The sequence below is a fragment of the Nanorana parkeri genome, unplaced genomic scaffold (assembly GCF_000935625.1).
Source record: "Nanorana parkeri isolate BGI_ZX_2015 unplaced genomic scaffold, ASM93562v1 scaffold8, whole genome shotgun sequence".
In the NCBI taxonomy this organism is placed as follows: Eukaryota; Metazoa; Chordata; class Amphibia; order Anura; family Dicroglossidae; genus Nanorana; species Nanorana parkeri.
The window spans coordinates 477,215-492,266 of record NW_017306276.1 but is presented as its reverse complement, the minus strand read 5'-3'; the positions used below and the strand labels follow the sequence as shown (position 1 = coordinate 492,266).

The window sequence follows — 15,052 nt, the reverse complement described above, 5'->3', positions numbered from 1 at the left end:
AAAATGGTAATGTAAAGGATTTGGTAATGTCTGTTAGTGAAAGTAATGTTTAGATGTTTGTTAATTAGAATGTGTTCATTCATGATATGAAACAACAAATAGATGTCTAAAAGAAGTTTTATGAAATTGGTATAATTGTGTTGATGTGAAATAATAATAACAATAAAAACATAGAAAAAAAAAATTAGGCAAGAAAAAAAAAAAAAAGGAAAATGTTACAATAATAAAGCGTTTATCATTTTCTAGAAACACTCCTTATTAAACATAACATCAGAGTCTTTCCATAAAAAGCTTTTTTACGTTTTTGTTTTCCATTAAAAGTCCACTAATCTAACCCCCCCCCCTTATCTCTTTTATAATCCCCATCCCGACTGCTTACTTAGATCAAGAAGTCAGCCGTACGTATGTTTACAGCATCTCACACAAACACTGGCCTGAAGATATTTGGGAGATGGTCCTGTATGAAGCTCCATTCACACCTAAGCGTGAGTGTAGATAGGTGATTTAGAGTCGATTCTTCTGCACGTTGCAATGTACATTTTTCATGCGTTTTTATGCACTACTTGTAGTACAGGAGCAGAATCAACTGTTTGGGCCCCACGGGCCTTTACATGGGAACTTAGGATGCACCAAAACCAGTGCCGATACTTGACATTTTCATGAGAACTACCAGGGTTGCAGCTGGGATCTGGCTCTGGCACTCCACCACTGTCCTGAAATCGTCAGTCTGTATTGTTTTAGAAAAACTGTCACATGACAATAAACAAAAATGTATCAGTACTCGTACTTGTAAGTACTTGGACAAGTACCAGTACTTGCAAAACTGGTATCGGTGCATCCCTTTATTTAGATTTATAAAAACAAATGTACAAATCCGGGTGCTCTGTATGCTCCATACAAATGACAGCTGCCTCCTAACTTTTAGTCTTGGAGCTCGAAAGGTATCTGTACTTGTACTAAGTACAGTACTTGACATCGGTGCATCCCTAATGGGAACCCCTGAAAAACATGCGCTTTTTTTTGTGTTTCCTGGTTGATACACGCCACTACAAGGATTACTGCTGAGCTTGATTTGCTTCGTTGTTTGTAAGTGCATTTTTAAAAATGTAAATAAATGTTTTATCAAGATACTGCGCAATGGGAGTTCTTATTCTTTCATTTTGAGCGCCACTGGATGAAATATTGAAAGGAGGTGGAAACGGAGATCTCAAGTGGATCCAAGTATAGATCCTGCTACTAGTGAAGAGGAGCTGTATGTCGAGTACTGAACGGTGGGAGAGAGGAGAGGAATGCAATGCTGATTGAATAGGAGATGTTTGAAAAGGAATGAAATAATATTGCAGATTCTCTTTTGATGTGTGCACCTTACTGTATAACTGGTAACAAATTGTTGAGTGCGTTTGTCGTTTGTTTTGCTTTCTCTTTTGATTAAAGCACATTATTGAGGGCTATCTGGTGAGTGCAAAAGAGAGCAATTATGGAGCACCGTCACACATTGTGAAATAATAGTGCACTATTCTAGTGAAGAAAAAGCAGTGTCACTTTGGGGATTGAAAGTTTTTAAAATAAATTTTTCACTTATTCATTTAACCATCTACAGTATGATATTGGACGTTGTATACACCACTGATTACCAGGCTTATGTGGTTTTTGCACTTGGAATAACGTAGGATGCACTCATCTGCATTTTTAACACTGTGATTATATGATTGGATTGATTTGAGGTTTGTGTTAGCACAAAAGGAACGTATAAAAATATTTTCTGCACTGATTGACAAGCATTGGTTTTGGGCATAGTGCAATACATGTGCCTGAACTGTTTTGCACTTGGCACCAAATTGCACTTTATAGATCATAATACATTACACATCTTATTTTGGTGGAAAATACATATTTATTGTTTATACATATTTATTTTTGAATTTGCACATAATAATAGTATAAGGCACAGCGCAACACAGTTGAGTTTATATACATGAGGCCAAAACGCTCGCTTTGGCCTGACAAGAAGTGCATGTACTTTTTGAGCCATGGGCATCAGGCTAAAAGTGACAGAACACTCAGGTGTAAACAGGGGCCATTGAAAACAATGGAATTCCTCATGTTGAGTGTGGTAGCACTTGGGCAATCGAGCCACAAAAGCACAATACACACAGGGGACCATGGGGAAGAAAAGTAGCCACCCCCCAGAAGGAAGGAGTTGCAGCACCAATTCAGAGTTGATTTTTGGATTTACAGCCGAGTAATACACAAATAAGATACATTTTTGTTAATAGTTAAGGTACTTGAATGTGTTTTTAAGATTTAAGTCCTGAGTTTAGTGTCACTTTAAAATATTAACATAGTTAAGAATTGCTCACCATCCGCACAGCTCCACCTTTGCCACGATTCTTTACTAGTGTGAGCACGCGGACCTTATCACTTCCATACCTTTTGGAGTAGTTCAAGGCAACCTAAATGAGAAAAAAAAAAAAAAGCAGAAAATTAGACTAATTTTTCATTTCCATCCAGCTATACAGGTGAAACTCGAATAATTAGAATATCGTGCAAAGTTCATTTATTTCACTAATGCAACTTAAAAGGTGAAACTAATATACGAGATAGACTCATTACATGCAAAGCAAGATAATTCAAGCCGTGATTTGTCATCATTGTGATGATTATGGCTTACAGCTCATGAAAACCCCAAGAACCCCAAATCCACAACCTCTAAAAAGTAGATTATTACATGCAATCGATAAAACAAGGATTGTACATAGAACAATATCGGACCTCTGAAAAGTACAAGCATGCATATGTACTCAGTACTTGGTTTGGGCCCCTTTTGCAGCACTTACTGCAATTACTTTTGCACGATATTCTAATTATTCGAGTTTCACCTGTATACACAGAGTAATTGTGTAAAGCTACACCTGTTCCAAACCAATTAGTTTTAATGAGATTCAGTAGGATTTGTTCCTCACGGCTAGGTCAGCTAGACCTGCTGCATTGTTCAGAAAACAAAATATATTCTTTGCCATATGATCACACTAAACTGCAATTTATAATGAAATATTTTGCAAGGGCAAACAAGAGTTCCTATTATGAACACGTGGCTCAGCAGAAACGTAAGCAGTTCAGCACCGGTCACAGAAGAATGCAAATGGCCAATTTACCATCGGGTGAGGGTCAGCCATTTCCGAGAGGAAACCTCTGAGGGCAAACCAGGGCCCTCCTAAAAAGGTGGCCATACACTTTACAACCATCACAAGTCTTGCGACGGTTGTAAAGTAATTAAAAAACGTACGATCTGCCCATCTTGGACAGGCAGATCGTACTTGCGATCATCGCAAGCCTGCCCCCTGAGGGGCGGGCTTCCAATGACCGCAATGCTGAACGGGCAGTGTGCGCGTGTGCACTCCGGCCCGTTCGGCATTTGTCTCCCGAGCATCATTCAAACCAGCCGAAAATCGTAGGATTTTCGGCTGGTTTTCGAGCATGCTCCTTAGACAAAAGACGTGCGACCGTACAGTAGAATCGGTCGCACGTCTTCATTCACACTGCACGATTCTCGTACGATCGCGGGGTTTCCTGCGATTCTCGTACGAGAATCGTGCAGTGTATGGGCACCTTTACTGTGAAAAGCACTAATTGCAATCTGCGGTAAATGTGAGAGCTTTACTCCAAAAGGATCGGTGACTGAGTAAGTTAGTGAGCAGCATATGAATCTATAATTACATCAAATGGCTACAAACTTTATTTGTAGTTATTTGGTGTGTATTCCTTTTGTTCTTTCCTTTTGAGAAAGAGATTGGATATACTGGAGAAAAGAGCAGACAAACAGTCACAATGGATGCAAGAGCAATAATGGGGAAAACGCCAGAATGGGGATAGGGCCATGCAGGAAGAAACTAACATTTAAAGCAGAACTCCGGGGAAAAATAGGCTTAGCCCCACACTGCAAGGGTTAACTGCTCCTTTTGTTCTAGGGACTAAAGTAAAAAAAAAAAAAGTTATACTCACTTGAACCCCGGAGCTGGCCAGCTGTCTCAGCGATCACTCAAGCCTCTCTCCTCCTGCGATGCAGTGATGTATATCCCTTGGCATCCTTTCGTCTGATACATACAGGGTTATTCACAAAAGGGTGAAGAGTTTGGAGAAGTGAACATTCTGGTGTAACATAGCTGATATGAAAAAAATTCCCCAGTCCAGCTCACTTTCCAGTTCAGCTATGTTGTCTAGATTGTTCACTTCTCCGGCCTTCTCCAAACTCTTCACCCTTTTGTAAATAACCCCGATAGTGTATTCCTAGTGATGCTAAGACCGTTGCTGCAGAGGGGGAGAGGCGCTGGAGGGCATGGCCCAACAAATACCCGGCTCCGAGGATCAGGTGAGCATAACTTATTTTCCTCTCTATAGGCAAGCTTTGCAGAAGTTGCAAGGGCAGAACCACTGCAAGAGTTAATAATATATTTTCCAAGAGCTCTGCCTTAAAGGAGAACTATGGGGTCAGTGTTTTTCCCCATAGTTCTCCTTAGGGTAACGGGAGGACACAAACTAGCGTCCTCCCGTTACCCTAAGCTCAGTATACCGCGAGCTACAGCTCGCGGTATACTGAGACGCCGCAGCCGAAGCGGATCACGACTTAGATGACGGGATCCGCCCAGCTGCGTGAGTGACAGCTGGCTCTGCCTATCTAGAGGCAGAGCCAGCTGTACCCGCCCCCTCCCCCGTCCGTTCTGCCAGTCAGCGCTGGCAGATCGGAGCGGGGAATCCAGCCCCTCCCCCCTGTCACGGCAGAGAGCCGTGACAGGATCGAGAGGCGAGCGAACCCGGGATGTGTTCACTCACCTCCCGATCTACTGAGCCGACCTGTGACAGTCTCATTGTCACAGGTCGGCTAGAACTATGAGGTGAGTGAAAAGCACTCACCTCATAGTTCTCCTTTAAAGGAATGCTGAACAAGAGGGAAAGTAGAGTGGGAAGTCAAGTTCTCCCCCTCTAGGGTGTATAGCGAAGTCCTGGTTCACACCTAGCCTTTTTCTGCCCTAAAAAAATGATCAAAACAAAATTTAATTAATTTCTATGGCTATGTTCACATCTGAGCGTTTTGATGCCCGTCGCTGGAATAAGTACATGAGCTTCTTTTTGGCAGATTAGGTGCTTCTTGGCCCCATAGACTTCAATGGATACACTCAAAAACATGTGTTTGCTGCGTTTCTGCGCACGTTTTACGCTTTTGCTCATTTAAAATCAATGTGTCAATCTACTTGCAAAAATGTGCAACTTGATTTATGCGCATGCAAACACATGCAGCAAAAACTCACGTAAAAAAAAAAAAAGAGCAAAACGCTGTCGCCTAGGTGTGAATCCAGTCTAAAAGGTATGGAAGTATGCTGTGGTACTGCAGACAGGAAATGGAAAGTGTGCCTCTATTTATATTCTGCAGCAGTGCCTCAATGTGCTAAATTTATTTTTAAAAATGTTAATTGTACAGTATTTTGTAGTAAAACGGTTTAACCTTGAGTAATTTTTTTTATATTTAAAAGAGGGTCACCGGAGTATTTACGAATGTACTCCTGTGACCCAAAATCAGCATATAGCAGGCGAATGCTGCTATATGCTGGCAGCACAGCACAGCTGGAAAGGATCCCGACAATATTGTCAGGTTTGGCTGGGCTGCCTGACTCAGTGGTCACATGATTGCTCAGTTCTCAGAAAATAGAGCCAGCATTTGACAGCTGCAGTGTCACACACCGGCTCGAAGTATTGCCAAGAGTATTTAACAAAACTTGTCCTTTTAATATTTAATTTAAAGTACACTGCTCTCTACAAAAACAATCCATAGAACGTGGAGCACTAAGCACTGCATACAGGTTAGTGAGAGCCTAAAAGGTGCCCATACACCTTACGACCATCGCAAGACTTTTGTCTTGCGATGGTCATATGCTTATTGAAAGCTTGTACGATCTGCCCACCTTGGACGGGCAGATCGTACTTGCGATCATCGAAAGCCCGCCCCGCTGAGGGGCGGGCTTCCGATGACCGCAATGCAGAACGGGCAGTGTGCGCACACCGGCCCGTTCCACAGCTATCGAACGAGCAGGCTAGAAACCCGCCGACAATCGTACGATTCTCGGCGGGTTTTCAAGCATGCTGATTCGACAAAAGACGCACGACCGTACAGTAGAAACGGTTGCACGTCTTCATTTCACACGTCTTCGTTCACACTGCTCGATTCTCGTACGATCGCGGGATTTCCTGTGATTCTCATAGGAGAATCGAGCAGTGTATGGGCACCTTAACTGGTTCTCTTTAGTCAGATGATGCACTAGGGAGAAGTACACACAAGGGTGACACTGATCAGAAGCAAGGGGCAAAGTGCGTTATCCCCACACCAATCAACAATTCTCCACTGTTCTGACAGTTCCCAAACTGCATACATTGGTATAGCATATTGTATATATCAGCACTACCTTATTAAACCTTAACGCAAACCAGTCACCTATATTAGCATTTTTAATATAGGAAGCTGGTGTGAAAGGAACAGAATATTAAACTTGGATCAGCAGGAACCTCCTCTTCAATGTACCCTCACCATTGCTTCCCACTTTCAGCTTTACAGAAATACTGTCACATAACATAATGTAGACCACATGGCTCACTGGCTACCACAATGCAATGTGGGATGTGCCAGGTATGTTTAAGCTTTGACCTACTGAAAAGGTAAAAGTCTGCATATACAGTATATTACCAAAAGTATTGGGACGCCTGGTTTTACACGCACATGAACTTTAATGGCCCCCCAGTCTTCGTCCGTAGGGTTCAATATTGAGTTGGCCCACTCATCGCAGCTATAACAGCTTCACCTCTACTGGGAAGGCGTCCACAGGGTTTAGGAGCGTGTCTATGGGAATATTTGACCATTCTTCCAGAAGTGCATTTGTGAGGTCAGGTACTGATGTGGGACGAGAAGGCCGGGCTCACAGTCTCCTCTCTAATTCATCCCAAAGGTGTTCTATCAGGTTGAGGTCAGGACTCTGTGCAGGCCAGTCAAGTTCCTCCACCCCAAACTCGCTCATCCATGTCTTTATGGACCTTACTTTGTGCATTGGTGCGCAGTCATGATGGAACAGGAAGGGGCCATCCCCAAACTGTTCCCACAAAGTTGGGAGCAAGAAAGTGTCCAGAATGTCTTGGTATGCTGATGCCTTGAGAGTTCCCTTCACTGGAACTAAGGGGCCAAACCCAACCCCTGAAAAACATCCCCACAGCATAATCCCCCCTCCACCAAACTTTACACTTGGCACAATGCAGTCAGGCAAGTACCCTTCTCCTGGCAACCGCCAAACCCAGACACGCCCAACGGATTGTCAGACAGAGAAGCGTGATTCGTCACTCCAGAGAACATGTCTCCACTTCTCTAGAGTCCAGTGGTGGCGTGCTTTACACCACTGCATGCGACGCTTTGCATTACACTTGGTGATGTAAGGCTTGGATGCAGCTGCTCGGCCATGGAAACCCATTCCATAAAGCTCTCTACACACTGTTGTTGTGCCAATCTGAAGGCCACACGAAGTTTGGAGGTCTGCAGCCATTGACTCTGCAGAAAGTTGCTGACTTATGTGCACTGTGCGCTTCAGCATTCGCTGACCCCGTTCTGTGACTGTACGTGGCCTACCACTTCGTGGCTGAGTTGCTGCTGTTCCCAGTTGCTTCCACTTTATTATAACACCACTAACAGTTGACCGTGGAATATTTAGTAGCAAGGACATTTCACGTAACACCTGAATCCAATGATTTGGAGGGGTGTCCCAATACTTTTGGTAATATAGTGTACATTTGCCTCCCACGGTGCAGCTAGGAGGAATTGCTAGGGGGTCTCCCACGGTGCAACTAGGATTTCTCAAACTGCACCTAGGAGGAGTTTCTATCTAACTGTTACATGCAGGTACCTGCTAGTGCCCACTTTTATACAGGCTGCTTTATACTAATGACAGCATTCCACATCACTTTCAGTATTTGTCTATGGGAAATGTTGCAAATACATGAATATACAAGTGACTTTGTGTAAAACCATAATTATTTCCTTTCACAATCTATACATATGAATAGCCCAGCAATTCTTGATGTTTCTAGTATTTCTTTGGTTACCTGTGTTGTTTCATCAGAACTTCCATCATCTACAACGATGACCTCATATTTGAAAGATGGACGTTGCTTCTGTGTAGCAGAAACCCCAAATTAAAAGTTTGCAGGAATTAGATCTAAAACAGTTTGTTAACCAAATACAATCCATAAACTTTCTCCATATTTATTTAAAGAATCAAAAATGTGTTCACCACATGGCACATTTGCTTCTTTTACTGCCACTGCTTATGCCTGTCATTCGAGAATTATGGAGGCTGCCACTGCTGACTTCTCCTTTTGAGAATGTTCATTCTCTGGCTGGCATGCTAATATTTGGGCTATAACACGTTGAGTCAGTGATCCAGGAACAAGTATACAGATGAGAAATTCTGGGTCTGTACTAAAGGCACCTTTTTGGACAAGGTTTCATTTTACACCCATATTCAGGATGTAACATGAAACGTGGCCACATCGGAACCCCCCCCACCCCTCTTCCGCCTCATCATTTGACAGGATGTGAATGGAGAACCTAGAATTCCCATCAGCCATCTCTGCAGAGGGACTTATAGTTCACTGCCCTTGTAGTGCATGGACACTTCATCTCATCATTATTACCGAGTGTCCATACCTCGGTACAGACATGGATGGGAGAAATACTCTGCTGGAGCCAAAGCATTGCACTTGCGATTCACTGATCACAAATGTAATGCTTTATTCGCTCGAATGCAAACAAATAAATCAACATTTTTTTTTCTTCTTTTATAAAGAACTCTGCATTTATTATTTTTCCTAAAAAGGTGGAATTTCCTTTTAACCACTTCAGACATATATTAGAATTATATTTTCTGATTTAGATTTTTTGTTGTTGTTATCCTATTAGGCCCCATTTACATGCGCTAATCAGGTCCAGCAGCGGATTCTTGAGCCTGGAACTGCACTGCTATTTGAATGTATCCGCACATCCAACGATTACCTGTGGATAGGGACAGACGACCAGCCGCCCGACGCAGACAGATCACATCCATGGTCATCTGTCTCTCGTGCAGGTAATCACTGAACATGCGGATACATGTGAATAGTGACCGACAGATGCGTCTCCTATCCACAGCTGTCCGAAACCACCTTTCGTTCCAGATGCAAGAATCCGCTTATTCTTGCCACAGGAATCTGCTGCCAGTCTTAGGTCTCGTTCACACCTAGGCGTATTGCATACGTCTGTCGCGCGATTCGCGGCTTAAAGTGGACCTTTAAAATAACAACAAACACACCTTTTGAAATGTTTAGTAATGACAATGTACAAACACATAACAAAGTAAAAGCAGTGAAGCGCCACGAACTGTCAATCCTCAATGGGAAATCCTCTTCGGCATACTGCAGGATGCTGCCCCAAAGAAGCCGGGAAAGCTGAGAGTCTAGAAAATAAGCACAAAAGAGCTGACAGGCAGTAAGATGTCCACTAGGCGATTCCTGTGTGTAGTGACGTTAACGCGTTTCCGGGGCACGCCCCCTTCATCAGAACATCATGTTCTGATGAAGGGGGAATCGCCTAGTGGACATCTTACTGCCTGTCAGCTCTTATCCTATGGCTGTGTGACACTCATGTTTGTGAGTATTATTCGGTTCTTTACTCTATGTTTACTGAAATAAAATTGACCTGCACCAGGAAAGGCGCCCCTTTTGTGCTTATTAATGTACAAACACATACTTCTAGATAATTGCCGGCTTTGTATTCTTTGCACACCTTATTTCTCTTTTCTTTCCCCGTCTTCTGACCGTGCCCATGTTTACTAAGGGCAGATTACTAGCTCTCCTTTTACTTCCTGGATTTCTGGCACATGTGACCAGGACATGTGACCATGCACATCATCTCAGGGGAGGAAAAAGTATTTCACTAAGATGAGATTCCCAGCAATGCTTTGTGATGACAAGGCAATCCCAGTGTGCATTGTTTTGGCAAACTGAAGTCATTTGCACTTTGTAAGTATTTCAGAATCGCAGCATTTTACACCTGACATGTCTATGTTATTATTAATCATCATACATAGGAGGGATGCATTGGTAGAATGTGATTTTTTTTTTTTAGTGCAAAGGTTTGCTTTAACTAGCCTGTGTAAATGGGGCCAAGTGAAGTACAAGTGAAGTACAAGTGAAGGCTCAAATGTACTAATGAGCTCCTGTAATGTTATTCCTCTGGAGGACCATTCTCTATCCTCTCTCAAAGTGTTTGTGTTACCTTATGGAAATGTTAGAAATTAAAAAAGTCTTTTAAATACATGCCTGTCTCTTTTCAAGGTATTCCATTGCTTCATCCATCATAATAGGTACTGAAAGAAGAAAAAACAAAAAAAGTGTCCACATTAAAAAGGTAAAGAACGCAGCCCCCATATCTAAGGGATTGCAGCTAAAAGACAGGATGGCGACAGCAGATGACTGCTCACAGAAATAAGTCTTACTCCACTGACATTCAGGCCACCTCTCTCTGCTAAGAAGGATTGATTTTACACATTTTTATTCCTCCATATTTATGAATATAAGGCCTGTCACACAGGTGTGTACATCCATACGACGTACACACCTGTGCAGAGACCTGCTTCTGAGAGCCCAACCTGCACATGGGCAGGTTGGGGTCGGCATGTGGCCACTTCCTCTCATAAGGAATGTACAGGTGGTTGCAGGCAATTACACGCCGTGCAGATATGCATGATCATACGTGTATAAATGAGGCCGAAGCCCAATGTTTATTTTTTTTATGACGATAAGAGCCGCTGAGTTGCAGTTTCTCTAAAGCTGGGCTGAAGTTAAAGCAGAACTCCCGTTAAAAATAGTTTAGCTATAGAGCAGCAGCTTTTTCTGCAATACTTAGCTTCAAGCCTGAGTTGTCCCCCACCACAATGGCATGACGCAGTCTTTAAATTATGTAAAATTGGGAGAATTCATTGTGACTAATGGTTACTATGCTGTCAGGAATCCACAGACAAAGGACACTCCATGGACAAAAGCTTCATTACATTATAACTAGGCATGCACCGATACAGGTTTTTCAGTACCGCGTACCGATATTTTGCTTTCGGTACTCACCAATACCGGTGCTTCCGCTGGCATGGAGCCAGCTTCCCAGCCAATCAAGAAGCCGGGCGGCAGGTAATGACATGCCGCCCAGCTTCCTGAATACCCTGGGAAACCGGCTCCAATTGTGATTGGCCGCGAAATTCTTTCACTATATTGTACACCACACTTTTTTTTTTTTTCTTTTTTACTTCCACCGCTCCAAGTTGCTCCTGTGATGGACTACAATCTCAATACAAACTAGTATTCCCATCACTGGAGCCATTTTTAAAAACTTATTTTATCCGATTAATCGAACTTAATAATCGGCTAACTAATCGATTTTTAAAATAATCGTTAGCTGCAGCTCTAACTATATGACATATGTCCTCACTGGCCACTCCCATGTTTCTATTCTGACACATTCTTTTTAAAGCTATTTCAGCTTTGCGTGTCATTTTCCTGTTAACTAGGCAATTACTTCACATCCATAAGCTACTGATTCATTTATATTAAAAATATGACAAATCCGCTGTCAGGTTTAGCAGAGTCAGTTCAATTGTCACCCCACTTACACCGCGTTTCTTCATTATATGCAGGAACAACCACAGACAGGTCTTTCTCCGGAGGGTCGTGGATGCTGGGAAAAGGTTCTTTTTCTCCTTTGTTTCCAATGAAGAACTTTTCTGCGTCATGTCGGTGCAGATTTGGCATTTTCTTGGCAGTCACATGTGCTACAACTGCGACCTAGGAATGAAAGAATGGTCACGTTATAGTGTACTTTAATGGCAGGGCTTTAAGGGCACACTGCTACACCTCTACAGATTTCCATTGTGCAGAGCTAATGTGCTATGCAGACTACTGCTCTCAAATCTCTGCACCTGATGCAGGACAAAAAAAAATGAAAATGTAGTCATTTGAAGGTATTAGTTAGCCGGCCCCACCCTGTATTCAGACCTTCACAACCTTGTGTCCTGCAGAACAAGTCAATCAAGTGTCAGCCATTCTTCATCTGTTCTATTTAGTTCTTAAATAACAGAGCAATGAAGGTATTTATACACCCCTTAGTGTTACTAGTAATGTCAGACCTTGTGCACAAGTATTACTAACCGATTCTTTAAAAGCTGAACCCCAGGAGAAGAAAATATTGCTTAAACACAACAGGTATATGTATTTTTTATTGAATCTTGGGTGTGTTTTGTGTATTTCTTCCAGATCTGTGCAGGAGCTTCCTGTAATAAAGAGTGGTCAATGTTGCACTCTCTTCTTGAACAGGGCGACTGGACTTGTCTCCGCCCTCTTCGGTAGTTTTTGCAGGCAGACTGTAGTGGGTGGAGCTTGCTGGGCCCCTCCCACAGCTCTGCTCTCTGCACAGCTAATGTGTAGCACAGTGATGATGTGCGTCAATGCACTCACTTTGGTGTGGGTTCACATGCCCCGCAACTGGACACAGGGCTTAAGTAGCATACTGTGCACTACAAATATTAGGCATATCAAAAACAATTCTAATTACTAGGGATGCACCGATACTAGTGGTCGATACTCGTACTCGCCCAAATGCTCCAATGCCTAGCCCGATACTTCCGGTATACTTTTTTCTTAGTTTTCAATAGAGAGGGGCAGGTTACAATATTTAAGGTTTTACTGTTCTGGGGCTCTCTTAGAGAAATTCCCCCTCACTTCCTGTCTGGGACTGGGAGCAACACAGACAGAAAAAAAAGCATAGTAGGGGAAGGCTAGAAGTCCTGTCACAATTGTATTGCGGTCTGTATCCCTGTTGCAGATTTGACCTTACTTCCTTTCAGGTAAAACTCTGTTAGCAGGACAGGGAGGTAGCATAAATCTCTCTAAAAGGTGCCCCATGTAGCAGTAAAAAAACAACAGGAATTCTCATTGTCACAGGTCGGCTATAACTATGAGGTGAGTGAAAAGCACTCATCTCATAGTTCTCCTTTAAACCTTAAAAATGCATTTAAGTACCCTAACTATTAACACAAATGTATCTTATTTGTGTATCACTTGGCTGTAGATCCTCAAACCATCTGTGAATTGGTGGTGACACTGTCCTTCCTTCTGGAGGGGGGCTACTTTTGTTCTCCATGGTCCCTGTGTGTGTTAAGGAGTGAGCTTGGAGTAGTGGCTACTTTACAACACACACAGGGACCATGGAGAACAAAAGTAGCCACCCTCCAGAAGGAAAGACAGTGTCACCACCAATTCAGAGATGATTTGAGGATCTACAGCAAGCTCTATTTTTTGCATTTCCAGTGGAACAGAACGCAGAAATTTTTTTGACACGCATCCGATTGCACTGCGGACGGGGGGTGGGGCGGCGTGGGAGCAGTGCCATTGAATTCAATGCACCGCCACGCCCCCTCCCGCCCCAGAACGCAGGGGGGAAGTTTTATGAGGGATTGCAGTGCGTTCCAGCAGCTACCACTCTGGAACGCACCGCATTCAGTGTGAACAAGCCCTTACTACAAGGTAAAATATTTCATCCCTGGTGTTCAGTTTTAAATGCAGCATAGACAGGTACACTTTACTGCCAATGTGTATAGAGCTGAATACAGCCAGCCAAATACAAAATAGACAGGTCCTCTTTACCGCTTAGACACCCCAGATCATCACTCTGTACAGTTTGATTAGACCACAGATCGCTGTATACCCATCTATAACATGTATTCACATAGGAAATCATCCATGTATGCATTGTAAACACTCCTTGCATAGTATATAATGACTACACAATGAGGACATGAGAGATGTGATGGTATGGCTGGTCAGCAGAGGAAAGCAGGAAGAATACAAGGATCACACCTCCACAATCTATTAGCTGGCCCCAGCAATCAGGACATTTACCAATACTGTAATACAAAGAGATATATATATATATATATATAATAGTGCCCCCATTACCAGCATCTCTACTCACCAGCAGCAACACTACAGCCGCCAGAGCAGCCAGCAGTTGCAGGAGATCACATATACAGAGGACCATGATGACCACACCATCCCTGTCCGGCTACAGCACTGAGAAGACAGCTGTCAGCTGCAAAATGTAAAGCCGGACACAACAAGCTTCCGGTACACTCTGCGCTGTGCCACTGCATCTGCCGGAACCTATAGAACTCCTACACCTATGCGGAAGTCAGCCAGTCGGCTCTCTCTTTGCCACTATCTGCAGCAAGAGGGAACCTCCAGCAGTGCTCGCTGTGCGCTCATTATGAGTAGCGCCATCGTGTGATCGTAGTTGGTATAGCCGTGATTGAAAAACTGCTAAACGTAACTATTTTTTTTTCTCTTAAGGATGGTATAAGAATTAACTATATGAGGAAGGTAATAAAGATCATAGAAAATGCAATGTGTAGTGCTTACATATTTTGTAAATTATATTATTACTATTATTATTATTGTTATTAATAATAGTAATAATAATAATTTCTAGGTTTTGCACCATTTTTTTGTAGATAGATATGAAGAGATAGAGATAGAACTGAGACCCCTGCATGGTGGTACTTACACTCCCTTGCAATTTCAAGTTAGTCCCTAGATGAAAGGAATCTATCATATCAAATAATGACCATTAAAGCAGCAATCTTACACAAGTGGTATCTTTCAGTGATGTCTTTTACATCTGATAAAGGCATTCTATAGTCCTAGCATATACAGTTCTGTTATAACATCAGCATTGTACTAGAAATACATAAAAGAGTTGTTTTTGATAATGCAATCAAAGCTTACTTGAAAAAAACCCCAACCTTTTATGTAGTGAGTGCTGCCTTCCGTCTGCCCATCACTTTCATCATCTTCACAAGACTACATAGCCCATAATGCACTGCTTCTAGCAAGCAATGATGATATCACATTGTTCAGATGTTGAGTTGTAGTTCAGACGGCA

The 15,052-nt window shown here is 42.7% G+C and overlaps 1 protein-coding gene across 3 annotated transcripts in view; it reads right to left on the bottom strand.

Moving 5' to 3' along the window:
- The window catches only part of ALG5 (ALG5, dolichyl-phosphate beta-glucosyltransferase), a 27,011-nt gene extending 12,673 nt beyond the window's left edge, over positions 1-14,338 (bottom strand). For 2 of the 3 annotated variants that reach the window (XM_018554078.1, XM_018554087.1), the window contains exons 1-5: positions 14,087-14,338; positions 11,730-11,901; positions 10,387-10,433; positions 8,134-8,202; positions 2,361-2,453 (exon numbers count right to left, since the gene is read on the bottom strand). In XM_018554078.1, the coding sequence (XP_018409580.1) occupies positions 2,361-2,453; positions 8,134-8,202; positions 10,387-10,433; positions 11,730-11,901; positions 14,087-14,152 (447 nt within the window). In that variant the 5' untranslated portion in view covers positions 14,153-14,338. Of the gene's footprint in view, positions 1-2,360; positions 2,454-8,133; positions 8,203-9,814; positions 9,817-10,386; positions 10,434-11,729; positions 11,902-14,086 lie in introns of all 3 variants that reach the window. The other variant, XM_018554095.1, reaches the window with a different exon arrangement.
- Positions 14,339-15,052: the final 714 nt, after the last annotated feature.